This window comes from Anticarsia gemmatalis, chromosome 4 (assembly GCF_050436995.1).
Source record: "Anticarsia gemmatalis isolate Benzon Research Colony breed Stoneville strain chromosome 4, ilAntGemm2 primary, whole genome shotgun sequence".
NCBI lineage: Eukaryota > Metazoa > Arthropoda > Insecta > Lepidoptera > Erebidae > Anticarsia > Anticarsia gemmatalis.
In genome coordinates, this window is record NC_134748.1 from 3,562,192 (window position 1) to 3,583,225 (window position 21,034).

The 21,034-nt window shown below is 35.0% G+C and overlaps 1 protein-coding gene across 1 annotated transcript in view; it reads left to right on the plus strand.

Moving 5' to 3' along the window:
- Positions 1-21,034, plus strand: part of LOC142972243 (nitric oxide synthase-like) — a 46,894-nt gene that overhangs the window by 19,787 nt on the left and 6,073 nt on the right. The window contains exons 2-9 of the mRNA XM_076113172.1: positions 15,964-16,100; positions 16,432-16,594; positions 17,636-17,727; positions 17,970-18,111; positions 18,878-19,017; positions 19,281-19,455; positions 19,671-19,852; positions 20,103-20,217. Coding sequence (XP_075969287.1) covers positions 15,964-16,100; positions 16,432-16,594; positions 17,636-17,727; positions 17,970-18,111; positions 18,878-19,017; positions 19,281-19,455; positions 19,671-19,852; positions 20,103-20,217 — 1,146 coding nt within the window. The remainder of the gene's footprint in view (positions 1-15,963; positions 16,101-16,431; positions 16,595-17,635; positions 17,728-17,969; positions 18,112-18,877; positions 19,018-19,280; positions 19,456-19,670; positions 19,853-20,102; positions 20,218-21,034) is intronic.

Genomic DNA, 21,034 nt, shown 5'->3' on the forward strand with positions numbered 1-21,034 from the left:
CTTCGGCTATAAAGCCTGTCGAAAAGCCAACTATATTTTTTCAGATTATTCCATGAACATTTCTTTTAACTCTACGAGTTATGTGATATCCGGTTAATAAATCCTAAAAGATTTTAAATGATTAGAGGGTTTTATTGTATATTAATAACACTATTTGCTATAACCTGGTGCGACTTTTAATGTCGCACGTTTTGGATAAATATTTCTACATTTTTTGTCTCACTCCAAAGGCTCTATGTGAATTTCTCTACACAAACATTTCCAAGCCATTACCTCTCAAGTACAGATAACAGATAAAATCACAAAGCAACTACAATCATTTGAAAGTCAATCAAGTGGCAATCGTCTAAATTATAATACAGTTATTCTACGTCCATTGTTCATAAACAATGAAGTCCACAGATGAATTTCTGTAACGATAACTTATAATTGGTAATGTTTCGCGGTCAGCATTGTCTATTGGGTTACCTTGAAATGGAATATACTTAAGTTAAACAAATATTGGTGGATACTTAACTAGTTGTTGCGCGTGGAACGTAGAGTATGTTATTGTGGAGATAATGACCTGTGTACATTAGTCTGTTCACTATTGACGGTAATGTTATTGAGAAATAATCACTACTGTGATCTGAAATAAGACATACAAAAACATTTTTGTTTTAAGGTTTGTCTTTAATAAATTAGTGGTTGAAATTCAATTAAATGAAAATATTTGACATTTAACAAAAATAGGGTAGTCATACCTATTATTATGCTAAAGTAAGAACTGCAATAAAATAATTTGAGGAAACTATGATTAAGTTATTAATATAATTTATAAGCTTATAGATCGCTTAAACTATTTAGTAAGAATTTGAAGCAGGAGTTATGCCTAAATATCGTTTCTAAGTTACTTGCTGCTTAATCTAACGTCGCAAAGCTATATAAAGGTATATTTTAGTAAAAATAGCTTGTATCTTTATCAATATTTATCATCAACGAAATCATACCGAATCTAGCACGATTCTGCATAACAATACTTTAGAAAATCAAAGTATAGTCGACTGTGGCCGTGAGAAATACGCACCTATAATGTATGACGTGTTAATTTAATAACAAAGCCTCGTTGAGATCCTCCATCGGTATTGTCTAACGAGCGAGTTTCCCGAACAACTTGTTAGTATACCATTATTAATTTATTACTTGGAATTTTGATGCTTATTAAATGACATGTGTTATATTCGGACAAGTTCCCGCTAACGGAGCTAGTTGTTATTTTTTGTACTTTTTAAGATGCTAATTTGAATTATATTTTAGTAACTATCCTATCCCATTGTTGGGCTAAGATCTCCCCCAAATTCTTTTACCAATCTCTGTCGTATGCCGTCGTGTATTAAACCAGACATTACGGTTTCCGATTGCAATGATACTAATTGAGAATTATGTCCTAAACAAAAGCCTAAATATAATTACATCATATACACAACTTTTGGAACCAAGAGCGGGTAAGAAACCGGGACCGAAAGAACATACATACTAAGATTTACCCCTTTTCTATCACAAGTTTTTGAGGTAAACCGCATTGCAAATAGGTATCATGCAGTCCACAATGCAAAAAATGTATAAAAACTATAAGTAGTGGTATCATACAATTCATCGTTATCGTTATATTGTTACCACATAATAGGTTTTTTCCCCCTCGTCTAAAGATGAAGACTAGCGGTATTTTATTCATTATCGATCGTCTGAATGCATTAAAATATTGTAGTTTCATTCTGTAATACCTATATTACTATTGTTATTACGAAACTTTTTGTCGATTAATTACATCTATCTATAATGTATCAGCGCGTATAGAAGCTGTAATACTTGAACAAAATTCTTCTTGTTTATTCATTGACTTAGCTTTAAAATGACATATAATAAAAATAAAATAAACTCTGCATTTTTAATACATATAGGTAAGCATAAATTACAAGATTTAGTATTCACAATCGTTTTTTATACGAATAGTCGACGCAGGTGCTCAAAGATGCGAATATTTCTGGCTACTTGTTTTTGTGTGAAACCTACCCTTTTCCAAACGATATACACAAGGAAACGGTTTCCTTTTTATAAAGATACAAAACTAAGGATTTTTCCTGTATCTGAATATATACTTAAATAGCTGACCCGCGCAACTTCGCTTGCGTCACACACATAAGAGAAAATTGGTCATAATTTTCCCCGTTTTTGTAACATTTCTCGTTGCTACTATAGCCTATAACCTTCCTCGATAAATGGGCTATCTAACACTGAAAGAATTTTTCAAAACGGACCAATAGTTCCTGATATTAGCGCGTTCAAACAAACAAACAAACATCAAACAAACAAACTCTTCAGCTTTATAATATTAGTATAGATACTATAGTAAAACTTTCTAGGGGTATTATTTTTTGTCTTTTTGTTGCTGCTAAAGGTTGCTTGTTTATTCGAAGATAAATGATGACAACTATTTCTTTTACCAAATTAATTCAAATCCAGCTTAGAAGTGCAACTTGTTCGCGTTTCCTGCTATATTGAACTTTAATTTTAAACGTAGTATATAAACATTTGTAAATAAAAACCTGTTTAAAATGCATATTATTATAATAATAGTCGAATGCCGTAACAAAAAATCGAAAATAACATTTTTATTGCTTGTCAGGTGTCCCGTCAGTAAATTTATGAATTGTCTGGATAACGTTGGACGAAATTTTCATTAGAATAAATGGTAAGTTATATGGAGAAGGTAAGTTATGTAGACCTATTAAAAAACCATACTAACGAAGCCGTGTGGTACACTTAGACAAATTAATAACAGCAAGAAAGCTTAAGATGATTTTTATTTATCTATTTATGCATCCTTACTACTATTTTTATAGGTTTACTTCAATACAATAGTGTAGGTACATTATAGACAGTTTCAAAACAATATTTGCTCAACCACTAATTCTGTTAATAAGTTGTTCAAACTAAAGTCGTATATATTTTAGTAGGCTCAAAGAACCACCTGCCTTCACAATAATACCTGATCCTTTCTCATCCCGTGACCCCCGTCTAATTAAAACATGGAGATTCCTACGATCAAAGTTATATAGCGGTTAGTATGCAAATATATAAACTTTTAAGCTTAAGATATCAATTATGGAACATTCTAGAAGCGAATGTTTTGGAGGTGTTCGAGAAAAACAATTTGGGACATGTGTCTGTCTTGCTAAAGAGTATTTTGAAAAGCTAGAGGAGCTAGAATAAGGAAATCTTCGTTGATTACGAGGAAAATCTTCTCAAATATTTTTTTAACATAAATACAAAGCTAAGTATAAAATGTATTATTTTAGTACATAATTTTTTTATATAATTGTTACATAAAAAATACAACCATAAAATCACGATCCAAATAAAAAAAATCATTTAAAACATATAAAAAAATATTATAGTGCAACTACTTACAATCAAAACAACATATCTTTCCATTCCAGATGAGCAAGTATAATAGATTTGCATAATTATTATTGAAAATATGCGGTGTGACAAGGAACTACTTTTTTAATGCAACAACTTGCATTGACGCAGGCGTTTTTCTAAAGAACTGCGCATCGAATAGGTTTTTTTAAACCACTCAGCAATAGATATAATAATTTCGAATCTTTGGACCAAAACCTATTAATATAAAAACGCCAAAATTTTGGTCTTACCTAAGTGCATTTGCTAAAATAATTCAGTTGTTTTGAGACATTTTATAACATTTCAGACAACGTAATAAAAAATATTTTTTTGCATTATTTATGAGCTAGAATTTGTTATTATTCAACTTTCAGAACAAGGATGTAATACCATAAAAAATACTTAAATCATAATATATGCAAAAAAAAAATGTAGCACTCCAATATCATAATAATATAAAATCCTATTATAAAAAAAGCCTTTCGATTTTTATAAACTGGTTTAAACCGAATACAAAAATCATAACAATATATCTTGCAACAATGGACATCGGGCGAGCGCGATCGGCTATCATCGGTAATAATCGGTAGGCAATGAGAAAAATTTTAATCCTCAAGTCAAGGCCAAAGGTGTTCTTAGAAGAATGGTTTATATAAAATAACTTAGTTTTTATTAATACATAGACGGGTTTTTAGTCCACAGATGCAAATTTAATTCAATGTTCTTGATCAATATGCGGCAAAATTTTCAATTTTACACTTAACACATAAGGCAACATTTGAAAAAATAGCTTTTTACATAACAAACATGGTAACGGGTACCAACCAGAGTGTCATATCATCATTCGCAAATAGATGTAACCAAGCAACGAGGAAAAGTCCTACCACAATCCCTTGGGTGATTTTGATCTGAGAAGATCTATTTAATATTATCAGTACGTACTGCCTCAATTCCTTGTGTGACTCCAATCTTAAAAGATCTAGTTATTATAAATCAGTGTTTCACTGCAGGGCAAAGGCCTCATTTACCTCCATTCATTCATATCCGTATAACGCTATCCGTAGCTAATCTTAGAAACGTGAATGATGATGATGAGAAAATGTATTGTGACGCACTAAAAATAGTAGCAAAAGATTTATGTATGAGAGATTTAGCATTCTTCAATTTTTTGCTCTGTGGTTTGAAGAAGCCGGATGCGGGGAATACCGACGCGTGCGCACTAGACACAGTCATTATAAGCTTATGATCATAATTGGCTTCGACGGATCAAAGTATCTCTCAGTAGTTATGTTTGATTGCTTAATAATGTAATCGCTGTTTTAATTGTACTTCAAATCTATAAATTACCGACGCCTATATTTATTCGGCTATTTATGTTTTTTCCTGTTTCACTTCCGTATTAGGGATGGCTCATTCTTCATATGGGAATAGTTGAACACCAACCTAATTCAAATCATTTTTTTAAATTATGTTACAATGGTCGATCTATAAATATGTACATACTTACTTATATCCTAAGATGGTTTTGCTTTTAAATCTTATCTAAGAATAAATTTAATTTTATTGGTTACGGAACAATAATAAGTAGATTGGTCACGAGAATTTACTGCCAAGAAAGAGGTAACTGCAGGTCAATCGCCTTGTTCACAATAGCTCATAAAATAAGGGTAACGGCACATAGATTATTGCAGTAATAGAGCCTTTTGTATACACGGGACTTACCGCAAGTTTCGTTTCCTAGACGAGTGTGTACAGAGCGCTATAATCCTAAACGAATTTCAACAGTATTACTGGCATGTAAGTTATGAAACCTTCTGAGTGTGGGGTATAATTTCATCGTGTTAAGACCCTTTTAGCAATTTAGTTTTATTCAACAACACGTTTACATTTAACTCAGGTTCCTTTCTTTTTTACCTAAAGTGCGTTGATAAAATTGTATTCTACTAAATAATTAACATATTATGTTAAGAGATAGATTGAGCTTCTTATTAACAGCACAATACTTGCTGCATACTATAGTCAAGCTTCTATGTCATCAACCGACATTAGACGTCTTTTTACATTGGACACTACATAAAACGTTTAAATTTGGGATGACTGTGCCAATAAGTATTATACAGCTTCTTATGACAGCAAAAGTACCTATGCCTGTATATTATCGCCTTAAAACGCAACATAAACCCGTGTGAAATTCCCAAATCGAATCCCCTTTGGTGTTCCTAGAATATACAGAGTGATTGACATTTCTAAACTTGATTACGAGGAACTGATACAGCGTGACTCAAGCTTGAAGGAACTCTTTGTCGAAGAGTCAAAGGCCTCTCGGGTGGTACCGTAACTAAATAATTTCAATGCCTGAAAGCTGACTAAATGCTACAAAAAATGTTTAGACGTTATGTCGTTGTCGACTTTTTGGTACAGATTTTATTGATTGGAGTTTCATTTTCTGTCGCTTTAAATTAGTTCTATGCTGGTTGAATAATGAAGATTAAATTAATATTAGTAAGTTTGCCAGATTTGTAGTAATAATCTATATTCGGATAAGATACATATTATAAACCAATTTATTAAACAAATATCAATAACAACTCAAAAGTATTAACTTTTTTACTTCCAAGCGTCAATGAAATTCAACGTGTGAATTAAAGAATCAATGAATACCATGATGACAACTAAGCGTGTTATAATTTAAAAAGTTTAACCGAAACAAATCAATAGGACAACATCCATTGACGATTCCCAACTACAACGGATGGATAACTACACTACGTCAACGTAAATGACCTGATAGCAATTACGTTAATTCTTATCACGACACCAAACTGGAGCGAACACGAAAAGCTTTTACGATGCCTAGATAGAAGCAGAGATACCGGGGAAATACGGACGTGAATTGTATCACGTGACGACATTGTGACTTGATTAATTGTGTGTTTAGTTTTGTATTGAAATGATTTTGATTTTGTTACCCGAGTTGCTCCTGAGCTTTACAGGTAATGATTGGGACAGTTTAACGTATTCCTTGTCTATTTGTAAACAAGTTTTTGTTGATTTTTTTCTGTACTGTCTCTTAGAACTTGTTTTTAAGATAATAATAGGTTATGTTCTTGTGGATTACACGATACTATGACTGTTAAGGTCAAAAGTTGTTATTATAAACTGGTAGGACTCCTACTCACGCTAGTTGCTACTTTACTTAAGCCTTTACTACTTCTTTTGCATCCGCACTATCTTAGGCGATACATAAACGAGTATTCCAAGTTTTATGTAAAACTTCACGCTAGTAACAAGTAAATAATTGAGTTACATAGTAAAAAAAATGTGTATTCTTCTTTTAAGTACAAAAATTGTGTAGAGCTGCGCAAAAGCTTCAAAATAATACGCAGTACTACAAATACTACGAAATAACTAGCACAATCACAATATACCAACCAATAACTGCACGATGTAGAAAACAGTTCCAACAATATCTCGTAACGGGTGCAATAATTCAATCCGTGTGGCATCGATCTGAACCGACGGCTAATACAAGCGAGCTAATTGCGGCTACTTTACATATCCACGGCGAATATCAATCGGATACAGCACTAATACCTTTGATACGATGTTGTGATACTGTTATTTTACTTATTGCTATTATAAATGTTAAAGTGAAGTAGGAAGAAAGGTAGGTAGGTAGGTGTCTGTGTCTAAGCAAAAACTAACAAATAGTTATGTTGTAATTAATTTTAACCAGTCCGCCTGTAATCAATGCTGATGTAAAACGTTGGGTATAAAAAAACATTATTTTATTATTTTGATGCGTTTAAGACATTACAGTAAGTATTCGTTTTGATAAATTTCGGCTCAATCTAGGTTAGCTGGCAAATTTTTCACCAACATTAAACAGTATAAGTCGAGAATATTTCCTAGTCGAAATGTTGCGGATAGAAGCAAAAATACTAGCCCACTACTCGTATTATAAATGCCAAAAATTGGCAGGATGGCTGTGCGTTTGTTATCTTTTTACACAAAAACGACTGAACGGAAGTTGATACAATTTTGGTGCACTGATATTTTTAAAACGTACAATAAATAGTACAGTGTATATAAAAAAAAAAACAAACAAACCTGTCAAGGAAGAAATCTTAAATTATTTGCCTTGTCCTGTTATTTTGTTGTGTTATCTTGAATTATTGTTATAAATTTACGTCTCCTCGACTTCTATTGCTCGAATTAAAATTATGTTATCTGTGGCAAACAAGCTCCATTGACTCAATAAAGTTTGTAAACAAAGCTTACTGGAAGAATTTTGAAGAAATCGACAGAAAGACAAGAAAAATTGTCAAACAAAATGTACAAGATATACTTGCAGTTCAGAAAGTAAGTGAATAAGCAATTTTGAAAACGGCACATTTCTAACCTCTCTGAAATCTGAGATACATATGACCTTTTTGAATGCGTATTTAATTACAATTTGATTGCTAATAATAACAATATTATCATAAATCAAATACCAGATATTAATTTAAATAATTATATTGAGTATATTAATCAAAAAGCCTTATTAGTAATTATTTGTTTTAATGAGGTGTCAATTATCAAATTCATTCACGCAATAAAAGCCAACACAATAGTTTGTTCAAGGTTTGTACCAGGATATCGACGCATGTATTTAAGTGAGTTATACACTTGCAGACCGACTGACCGAAGTCGAACACTAATAGAAATTATTAAAAAAATCTTTACACTTTAGTGCCTTCACTGTAAACTCTTAAACGCAGTTTTATAGCAGATTTGTAGATGATGTGAATAGGTGAATGTAGAATTGTAGACAAATAGTGGCGTGAAGATAATGATAACGATTTACACGTGTTCTTTGCTTGCTGCTATCATTTTACACAGTAACCACAATTTACTAAAAAATAAGCTTAATTTGTGGAAATAATGTATTTCATTGACATTATTTTTGTGCTCATCTGTCATATTTTTTTAATTTTCAATTAATTTATTTCAATACTTGCCATGCGACATAATCGCAAGACTATAAAGCGCTTTACATAGAAGGTTGCACTGTTCACTGATTGGAAACGCCGTCATTACCTCAAACAAACACAAGTCTACGAGCACCCAGCAACAAATAATTAGCCGCAAACTGAATACGACGAACTAATAACACATTGCTTACGTATCTATGTAAATTGTTCATTCATTGATTTTTTTCTTCGAATACGTTAAGAATGATAGCAAATACACAATGTCTGGGTATTTTTGTTCCATCCTCGTCCGCGTTTAGCAATTTATTGTCGCATTGAAATTGTAGAGGATAATTGTGGAAGAATCATTGTGCATTGTGCTGCAACGATTTGTAGAATACGTTTAATAAATTAATCTCTATCACAATCAGACGTGTTTTGTAAACGTCTATTTTTATCTATTTGCAACTTCTACATCAAATGGTAGAAGTGAAATAAAATCGAATAAAAAACACAATTACGGTATTTTTTTAACTTCAATGCTGAATTTGGAAAAAAAATGCATTGCGGTCGTATTTGTAACATTTTAATAATCGACAATAAGAATAGACTTGCCACAATGATAGGTAAAATATACAAACATAATTTTCTGGCTACCATTTAGTTGGAAACCAGCCCAATTATAAAAACAGTCCAATAATATTTATATTATTTTAAAACTGCGATAGCAATGCCAATGTTTTAACGCGTAAATTGGCGTCCCCCAAGGACCCATTCTGGCGCCACTACTCGAACGCATTAACAAAAACTTGCGGATTATTTGTTTTAAAATCCATTTCTGCTCGTCACAGCGTAAATGAACGTTCAAACAATCACGTAAGCCATCACAATAATGTTATTGAGTAGATCATTATAATAACAATACTACTTATGTAAAATGTTGGGGTTTTTCAAACTATTTGTTGGATATTGTCTTACGACAGAATGTTTTAAATTAGATGATTCGGGGAAATTGAAAACTAAAGGTATAAAATGTGCACTAGTAATTCTAGTACCTATGTTCAAGTGAGATTAAAATTATGAAATTATTGTTCATATTTGGCGGTCCTGTATGGTCTGGTATGAATGTGAAAGATGCAAAAAATGTTGTAGGGATCATAGCGTAGCATGGTCAAAAGGCTCTAAACAGACAATATTTTTTTTCTTTTCGTTCTCTGTTGTTATCCGTGCTCAGTGATAGAACAAAATGATCGAGCATAATCCATGATTTAGACCTATTTAACATCTGGAACTAAATTTTACGACTACTCAAGATCAAAATTAGGATAAACCTAGGTCTCTGGTTAGATTGTAAAACGTGTAATTGCTCTCTGCTTTATTAATTATATTAAAATCTTGTTTTATGACCAAGTCTAGACATTGAGTAAAGTGTATTAATTTTATTAATTAGTAAATTAGACAAGATTATATTTTTATTCTTTTGCTATTTATGTATCCATTGCCATGTAAAAGAAATAATTACGAAGGTGTTCATTCGCTCTATCACTCGCACTCCATATACGCGTCTCGTGTTCGTATCTTAAGCTTGCAGCGCAGCAGTTTGTTGCTATATTTAGACACACAAAGTTATATAGCGCGTATATTAGCAAAGGGTTCAAATCTACACCAAGCCCAGTCAAAGGCCTTTAAGCGTCTTAAACAGCTAAGACTTCTACTGGCTACAGAACCCTAAAAATGTGAATAATGTTTCATAATAGTAGATTTAAATCGTCAAAATGAGAGACATTACATGTCATAATATAATTGAAACTAATGAACCAAGACTCAAGTGCGTAGTGGAATCTTGACTGCGGTCAATTAAACCAATTACTTAAAATATACAATGACTTCAAAGTTTACAACAATATATTAATTAGACTGTAGACAGTAATTACAGGTTTTGACATGTTGATAGCGAGTCGACAACAGATTTAATAGTGTTTGTGGCTCAGTACTATCATTTAATTATAATGAATTTTTAAAACATAGTACCGTAGAGATAACTTTTCCAATAAACTTGTCAAAAGCTGCTCGATACTCGACGTGAATGTTAAATATTCGGGCTTCAATTATCACATCTTTGCTTTCTATAATATTTAATATCAACAATCAACATATTGACTACAATTTGTCAGTATGTCGCAAAACTTAGATATCGTTGGCTACACACCGCTACCATTCTCTATAGCTGAAAACTTACAGAGTTTACTTTTGCAGCCACTAGGTGGCGCCGTCATTAGAGCACCTATGGAGAATACAGCAAACAAACGTTTATTAAATAATAAAAATTGGCAAATTAATTCCTCTTGTATCAACATAATCTATGTATATCCAATAAAAAAGTTAAGAATAGTAATTTTATATTCGACATTCATTAATAGTCAGAGGCGTATTTTAAGATGGCGCGCCCCGGGCTCTTGTAGCTTTCCGCCCCATGAAGGAATGAAAGAAAACTAAAATTATTTTTTTTAACAAATTCGTTTTTTAGATCGTCCTAATCAATTTTATTTATTAAATCGGCTTTAATCGACCTTCACCTCCTCTGGGGAGGCAGAGTCATCCAGACCTGTAATGCTCAGTTCCGCGGTCTTTGTGGGCCCTTTGTGGGACACTGGGACGGTGTCCTCTCTGATGACTTCCCTCAATTTAGAGGCCAGGGCGTCCGCTTTTCCGGCCCTTGCTACCCCTGGGAGCTCGAACATTCGTGCTCCCGTAGCCGCAACTCCGAAGCGGACTATTCCAATGTCGGCCAGGTTTATTTTGGCCTTCGCGTCCCCAATAACGTCTCTGTAGGTCGCTCCGCTTTTTGCCGCCTCCAGCTGCACCGTGATGATCACTGCAGCCGATTTCGGAGCCCGAAGTCTGGGCGTCTTCTTTTTCTTGCCCTTTTGGTCGGCTTCCGTAGCATTACCTGCCTTGGCTGCCTTGCTGTTTTTCCCAACGACCTGCCACTGCCACTCATTGGCAGCCGTCGGGTTAGTGGACGGCGGTTTGGAAGCCACCGCACTGTAAGAAGGCTGCGGCCGATTACCCTGCTTCGCCTTGGTCCGGGGACCTGTAAGCTGCGGAGCGGTGGCGGTGGCTTGGCGGATGCATTAGCCGGCGCAGCTGAGGACGCTGCCCCTGGTTTTTCTAGCGTGGGGGTTGGTGCCGTTGCCTTTACCGCTCTAGTGGCGGGCACGGGAAGTGCCCCTGCCTTCTGCCACTAGGGGCAGACGGATGCGAGGCTCCGAGCGAGGGATTTCTCGCAGCATGTGATCGACCTCCGCTTGCAAGCGATGATTATGGGCCTGAAGCGCCAGAATCTCCCTCGTGGCATACTGCTTGCTCTGCTCCGACACTGGCAGCTTGATGTTCCTGGCAGCGTCTTTTAGGAACTATAAAAGGTCCACGCCCCATCCGACTCCTCGGACTCGGGGCGCGGTTGTCTCTATCGCCAAAGGCGGCCGCTCTTGCATAGATGAGTTGCATCCGAAACCACGACTATGTCGGAGCCAGTGTCGGAATCGACACTAGACTCCAGAGCGACCTTCGACCTCGTCCTCACCGACGAGGGTCGCGCAAAACTGGGCGTGCGCCGACCCTCTGCAACTACGCAGTCAATATTGCTGTTCTTCTTGCCCCCGATCTCCTCAGGTTGGGGCTTTTCGCCCCTCCCACTTACATCAAATGGGTTTGGTTTTAAAATTTATATTATCCATACAGTTCCCGCGAGTGTGGTGGCAAGTATCGTTCCACCGAGGTAGAGGATGGGACCTCTGGTGATCCTTATACCACTGGAGGGCGGGAGGTGCCCTAGTGGCCGCTTGCGACTGGTATTCCCTCACATAGCGAGTGCACTCGGACCACGCAAGGCCCCCAAAGGTGGAGCCACTGCCGGAGTTACTCGGGATTTTAACAGAGGTGGTGTCTCTTCGCGAGCCAGCCGGTTAAGGCAAGGCTCTCGATCCCAACCAGGATGGCCGGTTTACAATATCGGACGGTTGACGAGGGCGGCAGCGGCCTGGCTCCTCGTCAGCTCGGGGCAGTGTGAGTGCACACCGAGCCCGTCCTCCCACTGACGACTCACCGGTCCTGTGTCCTCTACTAGCAGAGAGACAGGCACAGAATTTTCTACTTGCTCACGATCGCTGTTTCCCTAACTTCTCAATGTTACTAACCCCCACTCCACGATAAGATGCAGACCCACGAGGGGAAAAAGCAACGCGCCTAACCCAACGCGAGCCGACCAACATTGAAACATACCGAGACCCAAGATAGTTACTAGTCCAAGAAAGACTGACTTCACACAATCAATTCTGTTCTGTTCCACTGCTTCGCCGCAACCCCGGTGTCTATATATGTATATTATTATTGTCAAGATAAACGAGTACATGTTAGAACTTCTAGAAATTACCTTGTGCAGGGTGACGTAAGCGAAATACTAAAATAGTTTTTATGGTCAGAAAAAAAAAGGGTCGGGCTTGCTTCAGACATAACAAAACCGAGGTGGAAAAAAAAAACACAGTTCAACCAGTTAAGGAAAGAACAAGGGGCGGCTTGCATACTTGGGAAAGGTGGCTCAGGCGCGTTCTAGCCTTACGTTTTATTTTTTTTTTACTTTTCCAAATGTCCAAACCAAAGCCGTCGGGGCGGCCTGTCGGCCGCCCTTGGGCCGCCCCTGGGCCGCCCCTCGCGGCCTGCCGCCCCGGGCTATAGCCCTTCTAGCCCTAGGGTAAATACACCCCTGTTAATAGTATAAGCGTAAAAACTAGTTTTGTGAGCAAAATATTCACAATTGATTGGTGCATTTAAATTTAAGGTTATAGTTTATTACTTAATTTTCGTGCTGTTTTATCTTGGGTCGAGATTTTTGCTTCGTACGTCAGATTAATAAATTTTCCGAAACGAAACAAAAAGTATTTTTTATTGATTTTTGTATATTCAATAAAGGCCTCAAAATGTACGTATTTACGTCATGACTTGCGTCATCATTAATGTAATGACATAATAAGTATATGGCATATTTAATATGCTTAAAAAGACTATTATAACATAAAATACGGTTGTGTTTGTAAATCGATGTTTTAATAGAGTTTAATACGTCATAAACAAGCAATATATTGTTTTTTGACCATTTAAATATTTTAACCACAAGTCACGTCACTAAAGATGTCCAAACCTGTTTTAAAGAAGTAAAAAAATATTAAATTTTGCCTCGAGGCAGTGTATTAACATTGTTATTGATAGCCAAACTATAGGTCTACGTAAAAAATAAAAATAAAAAATATATATGGTGACGAATCATTTTTTAAACTTAAAGTTAATATGTTTGTGTTTTGGTGTTTGGAGTACAGATTTTGACATTTGAAATTATCTCTAACTACTTTCTAAGACTCAAAATTTTCTGGTACTCTGTTAATGACGACTTGACAATCGTATAATTACAAAAAGCATGCAGTGAAAAATATCAATAGAGTAAATCCCTCTTTTCCATTGGTAAATTTCTATTAAGCCTGTAATACGGGAAAAGTTTTCTTTTGCTCTACCACTATCACTTGCATAGTTTTTAAAATGCTAGAAACTCTATTAATGACGACTTGATAATCGTATTATTAGTTAAACATTCAGTGAAAGAATGCATAGAGTAAGTCTCTCTTTTATATTGCCGCAATTCAATTTAGCATTTAATATGAAAAACTATTTATTCTCTATTATTAAAACTATCACTGTATACAAAGTTATACACACATTGTAATAGTTGCAAAATGTTTACATCATAAAACTTGTAGACGATTGAATCCACTTGCATATTAATTACGTTCAGAAACACACTTCTCGTAGACATGTTTATATCAATAACTTCGAGCTCATTAAGCGATAATATTGTAAGGCTCTTTGTACGTTTTACTTAGACAAACACCCAGAGCAAACAGTTTAAGTAGTTGTTTTAATAGATAGATATATTTATGTATTGACTTATTTGTACAATGTATGGTCTTATAGTTGTTCTTAGGAAATTTACCGCAGATATTGTCAAAATTTACCGCGATCTCTGTCAACGTGCTTATCTTGACAATCACGTAGTATTTTATTAATAGGTACTGTTATTATAATTTTATTCAATTTAGATAAAAATGATAGATACGAAAAATTAAATTAAAACGATTTTTTAAAGTTTGATATAAGTAACAGTTATAGTCATAACAATTCAGAAGTTAAGTCACATTATAACAGGTAAAGCCGTTAAAAAGAACGTCTGTTCCACAGACGTTCTTTTTAACGGCTTTAACAATAAAATATATGATTATTTTTTCTAATTAAGAATTACAATTAATATTGTTTGGCTATAAAGGTTTATTTATAAGTTTACGTAAACCTCACATAGTAAACAAAATTAAAAAAAAAACATCGGCTCTGGTGGTTTTTTTCTAAATCACTTTAAAATGCTGCCTTCTAAAAATTCTGCGACGTAAGAAGACACACAATTTTTTTTCTTTTAAGCTGGCCTTCACATCAAATGATTTTTTGCACAGAATGAACAAAGACATGCACAAAGTTAAAAAACTAATCATGAGACTGTTAGCATTGCAGCGATGATGTAACTGGTACGACAAAAAAATACTATGTTTACAGACATAATATACCAATTGGGTGTCATAGGGAAAAAAAGATCTATAAATTGATAGATGAGTAGCAGTAGTAGTAACAAACATTTGTGTACCTATCTAAAAAAAAAATATTCCGGATCTCGTTTTTATTTGAGTGCTACGACGAAATGCATTATTAAATAGAATCCTGTCTGGTTTTTAGTCAAAAAGTTTAGACTCCAAAGGAAACAAAGTCCCAGGCATAATTATAATGACGATAACAAGAAGAAATTTGTATAATCAAATATCCATAAGAAGTAATGTACCAGACTTATTAAACATTAATTAATTATGATTAAAACCTATGGCGAGTGAAGAAACCGCATCATTTATTCCCCCTGAGTCCAAAATTATCCACGAAGAAGGATATACAAGCGGGGTCATTTTTCAACTCGCTACGATCATTAATTCTCTGACCTAACGATATCTCTCTGTAGGAATACTGAGGGATATTAATTAATAATAAGACGTAACACATGAGCTAAAAATAGCACTAAGTATTACCATTATTCTTTCTTTGACATTTGATGTTCTTCATAATTTTAATCGTATGGGAATATAATTTGGTAATAACCCACCAAAATTGTAATCCGAGTCTTCAAATCTTTTGACAATCCAGTGCCTCTAGCGTATTCCGCAAAAACTATTTTCATACAAAGTCAAATCAAACGTTCGCCCCTCGATATCACCGAGTGTAGGAAATCGTGTGACATCTTGTTTTCACGACTATATAGCCTTTGCTCCGAAATTTTCACCATGTCGTGGTTTTTATTTATTTTAGCAATAGAGCTAAACTTAATAAGTGTATTTTAAAGAAGTTTATTAAATAAATAAATCTGTTTCTTAAAACTTTATAAAAATGTATTGTAATAACACATGTTGTTTTTTTGTTTCAGCCGGTACCGTGTGGAGAGAAAGTATGTCTGTCAAGTGTAATGCACATCCCTGGGAGAGGCGAGACACCACGCACTCCAGAAGAGGTGTACAAAGAAGCACAGGTCTTCATCAAACAGTTCTACCGCTCGATGCATAGGTAGGAAAGTTTAACTGTCTATTGGAGTTAAGTATAAAGTGAGAAAAGCCCAAGTATTTTTGGGTAAGTAAGGTAGTCGGTATAGAAAAAATAATTAAAGTTTGACCCTAGGTTTAGTTCATCTTCTGGATAAATTTTAACGAACTGCTACACTGTTTTTGTCGTCGATATTAGTTCAGCTACAAAGCAACTATGTCTCTTGTTAGATTTTCTTTTTAGCTTATGTTTTATTTATGAATATGTACAATATGTGAATTTAATCAGCACTTTTTAAAGAGTAGTCCGATGTTGATTTAAACAGAATATTTAAAAACATTGTTTTCCCTTACAGTGAAGACTCCGTGAGGCACAGACAAAGAATAAATGAGATAAAAGAAGAGATAGATAAGACTGGCACATACCAGCTACACTATGTTGAATTAGTGTTTGGAGCTAAGACAGCCTGGCGTAACGCAACCAGATGCATTGGCCGAGCTACATGGAGAAATTTAACCGTAAGTCTACATTCTAATGATAGATTTGGCGTGCGAGTTGACGAATATAAGACTAGGTAAATTATAAAAAAGTGCTGTCTCCAATCGTCGGGCGAGTTTAATTATATTTTTGAGTCACAAGTTTAGTCTTTTAACTACCGAGACTATAAAAAAAGCTTTTATTTGGATAAGTCCATCAGCTTTGTATCACAGAAACTGGTATTTGAAAGAGTTGATATCGCGTGACTTGAGCTATTTGCAAACTTTTCTCCTCTACATTACTTTGACGTTGACGAACAATGAATCGTTACCGAAGCGTTCTAATTAGCACTTGGTTTATATTTCATAGATTTGTTGCCGCCTAGCGAGTCATACCAGAGAACATTAATATAAACCGTGATAAGGCCTTTTTCTGTTAGGTCAAATTTGACTTTTATTACTTGACAATTGAAAACAGCATTACTTTAAGGATTTGTTACTAAACCTCAGAAATGCCTAATTGTTAATCAGTCCGTCAGACAACGTATTATTGTCCAACGCGTAAGCCTCAATTTAAAACTGAACAAGAACAGGCTAAAAATAGAGACAATCCATAAAACATGTAAAGACCAACTTTTTGGACCATATTTTCTTAAAATGTACCGTAAAGAGATACACATAAACTTTTAATTAGGGTTGCACAGCTTACCTACAACTTTATAACGAGTCGCGAACTAGATGTCATTAGTCGCATTTACGTTTCAGATGTATACAAGTTTCTGTATTTAGGACGGAATAACGTAATTATGTATTGTGAACGACTTTCTAACCATCGTATTACATCAAAACAAAGACAGTGAATCTGCTGAACTGTAAAACTAGGGCCAATTCACAACTTACGGATACGTGTCTGATATTCTTTCTGATAGATAAACAGCAGTTATTGAACAGCTACTCTATAAACTAACCAATATTTATTCAGTAGTGGTCAAACGGGCCGTTAGTATATTACATTTGATGATCTGTTTGTCTTTTTATTTGGGTTTTTACTACTATATTTAATACAATGTTATTTCTTTTCAGTTTTTAGACTGTAGATCAGTCACAACTGCCACAGGAATGTTCGACGCTTTATGTAGACATATCAAATACAGTACCAATAAAGGAAATATCAAGTAAGTGAAATATTTGAACTATTAAAGAAGCAATTTTTAAACAACCGAGTAACTGTCGAGAAGTTTTGTATAAAAAAACTGTGCACTGCCCCTAGCGGGTTCCGCATGAACTATTTTTCAAGTCTAAAAAGTATTGAACGTTTCACTGCTCGATAGTGTCGATTGTGGGAAACCGCGCTACAGGTGTTTATTGGGACCATAAAATGTTATATATTTTCTACATTTTAAAATGTCTGTTTCAGTTCAGCGATATCAATATTCCCTCAACGTACAGACGGTAAACATGACTACAGGATATGGAATCCACAGCTGATTGGGTACGCTGGGTATCGACAACCAGACGGATCTGTCATAGGAGACCCTGCACGCGTCGAGTTTACTGAGGTTGGTAAAAAATATATAGATACTAGTATCAATGTTATACTATCACAGTTAACTGGACTAGTGCCTTGTAGGTATACCCAATACGCATCTGACGGAGGTATACAGCATTCAGAATTTAGAACACCAGTGAGATACACAGAATAATTTATTATAATGTAGATAAATTGTGCATTTCAAGGCTGCTGAGCTCTAATGAGATTCGGCATACTAATTATTTTCTATTTTTTTTTTGTAAATTTGACTAATAAAGTACAAAGAAGATTTCAAATAAAAATCTTCCTAATAAAAGTTTTCTAGTTGGAGGTTTGTCGCAACATACAAGAAGCCTAGTAGCCTAGTATCCATGTAGTAAGTATGTATGTCTTCAAGCTTATTTGGTCAAGTCTACTTGTAATGCATTCTGGTAGCCGTATACCTTCAAGTTTATCACGCACCAGAGCAACTCCACTACAGACTTAACTACAGACATACACTTGAATATGTAATTATGTATGCCACACAAACACTATTCAAACGCTACCAAGTACTAAACATAATAGTAGGTAACATTGCAACGTTTTTTTTAATATAAAATTGCATATATGGTTTTAATTATATTATATGGAGTATATTATATTCAAATGTTATCGTCGAGACCAGATTAAAACTTTGAAAAAACAAAATAAAAATAGAGAAAGGATTTTTTTACTCTATGACCGTAAGAGACGATGATGACACCTCAAACTTTTTTAAAAGGCTATACTGAAACAAAAATGTATGTTCGCAGGTATGCAAGAAGCTAGGGTGGAAGGGAGAGGGAACTGCATGGGACATACTACCGCTGGTGCTGTCAGCTGACGGCAAGGCTCCAGAATACTTTGACATTCCACGCGAAATTATTATGGAAGTCGAAATGGAACATCCTAAGTAAGCGAAATATATTTTTAAAACGAAAAATCACTTACAATTTGGATGAAAACTTTAGCCTTCATTTGGTAGTTCACGCGACTACTGATCACGAGGGTTCAGGTCCGTTATTTACGGGTTGCGCAAAATGCTTTTAGGTTTCTGCTAATTTTGTTGGAATGTTTTCAATTGAAGCCCGGAGTTTTGTATCTAATACGGTATAAGGCAAGGCAAGCCTGAAAATAAAAATACTTTTTTTTAATAATTTTGGTGTTGTCTCTTAGGTACGACTGGTTCAAGGAACTTGGAATGCGATGGTACGCAGTACCTGCCGTCTCCAACATGAGGTTGGACTGCGGTGGTATCGAGTTCACAGCCACTGCCTTCAACGGCTGGTACATGAGCACTGAGATCGCGTGCAGAACATTCTGTGACATTAACAGATTTAATATGATTGAGGTAAGTAGTCCAGCTCACAATGTTTATACAACTTGGCTGCCAATGCTACAGCCGCAAGTTCTATTTAAAATATATTTCGTTAATACTTATTGCAAATTCTCCAACCTGCACTTGGCCAGCGTGGTGGACTCAAAGCCTAAAGAGAAGACCCCTGCCCAGCAGTGGGACAGTTACGGGGTAAAAAAATACTTATGTACATGGCATTTATTTTGCAGACCGTGGCTTCTCATATGGGATTAGATGTTGGTGCAAATCCACCGATCTGGAAGGACAAGGCGCTGGTTGAAGTAAATGTAGCTGTAATTCACAGTTTTCAAAGAGACCAGGTCACTATCATAGACCATCATACAGCCTCTGAAACATTTATGAATCATTTGAAAAATGAAAACCGAGTTCGGTAAGAGCCTCAACAATTTAATCGCTAGTATAAATTTAAAGCAATTTATATTTTGTCCACTATCAAGAAATTTTGTATGAAAGATCAGCGACTCTAGCGTATTCCGCCAGAACTATTTTTTCAAGAAATTTTACGTGTATTTGTAATTGATAATACCAAGTGTATTTAAATCGCTACAGATTGGTATTTTATAACTTTTAAACTCAAGGACTGATACAAAACTTTTTTAAAATTAAGTTATGTATTTCAGTGGTGGTTGTCCAGCTGATTGGATCTGGATTGTCCCACCGATGTCGTCATCACTTACACCTGTTTTCCACCAGGAAATGGCACTGTACTTCCTCAGACCTTCTTATGATTATCAGGTAAGTCCCATACTAGGCGCAAAAAGCCAATCGGTCTCTTTTATCATAGATAACTTTTTCATTACTTTTGAAAGACACAACATACTAATTACTAATGTATGAATGTTCAAAGTATTTAAATGTGTTTTAGTACCTTTATACTTAGTTTAGTGTTTTGAGTAACACAATAACTGCAGGTGCAACTGCAAAGTGCAGGTTCGGGACGATGCATTTCCTGTAATATAACTTACTGTTACACTAAATTGCGGAAAAAATATCAGAATTTATGTAATTAAAAAATACAGATTTTTGAAGCGTGAATATACCTTCATAAACCACGTATTTTCAGTATTAAGCTCCATCCAGATTGTTGCGTTAATCTCGGATCATTACTCATCTTCCACCCGTCTCGCAATTATTCGGGCTCGGTCGGGCCGGGATCATTCCTAACGTAACATGACACTAGCCGTAAATTCCTCGATAAATACACCCGCAATCACACCAAATGAAGTGCTTCTTTTGTCACAATATTGGTTTAGGTACAATCTGAGATTTTATGAGGGATAAAAATGTTTGATCTTGTTTGCTATTAGTGTTTGTTTGTGTTATAACTTAGCATACTTACGAAATGTGTATATGTTAGCAAGTTATTATTGATGAAGTTGTGAAACTAGTTTTTTAAACGTTATAATAATATATTTCGCTAAAAGTTTAATAACTTTATGCATCTATCTTTGGGATAGTCTCATTATACTCGTGATAGAAAAACCTGGATACCATTGGGTGTTTTTGGCGCCAATAGTATTATGCTTTTAAAACTAATCTAATACTACATTCC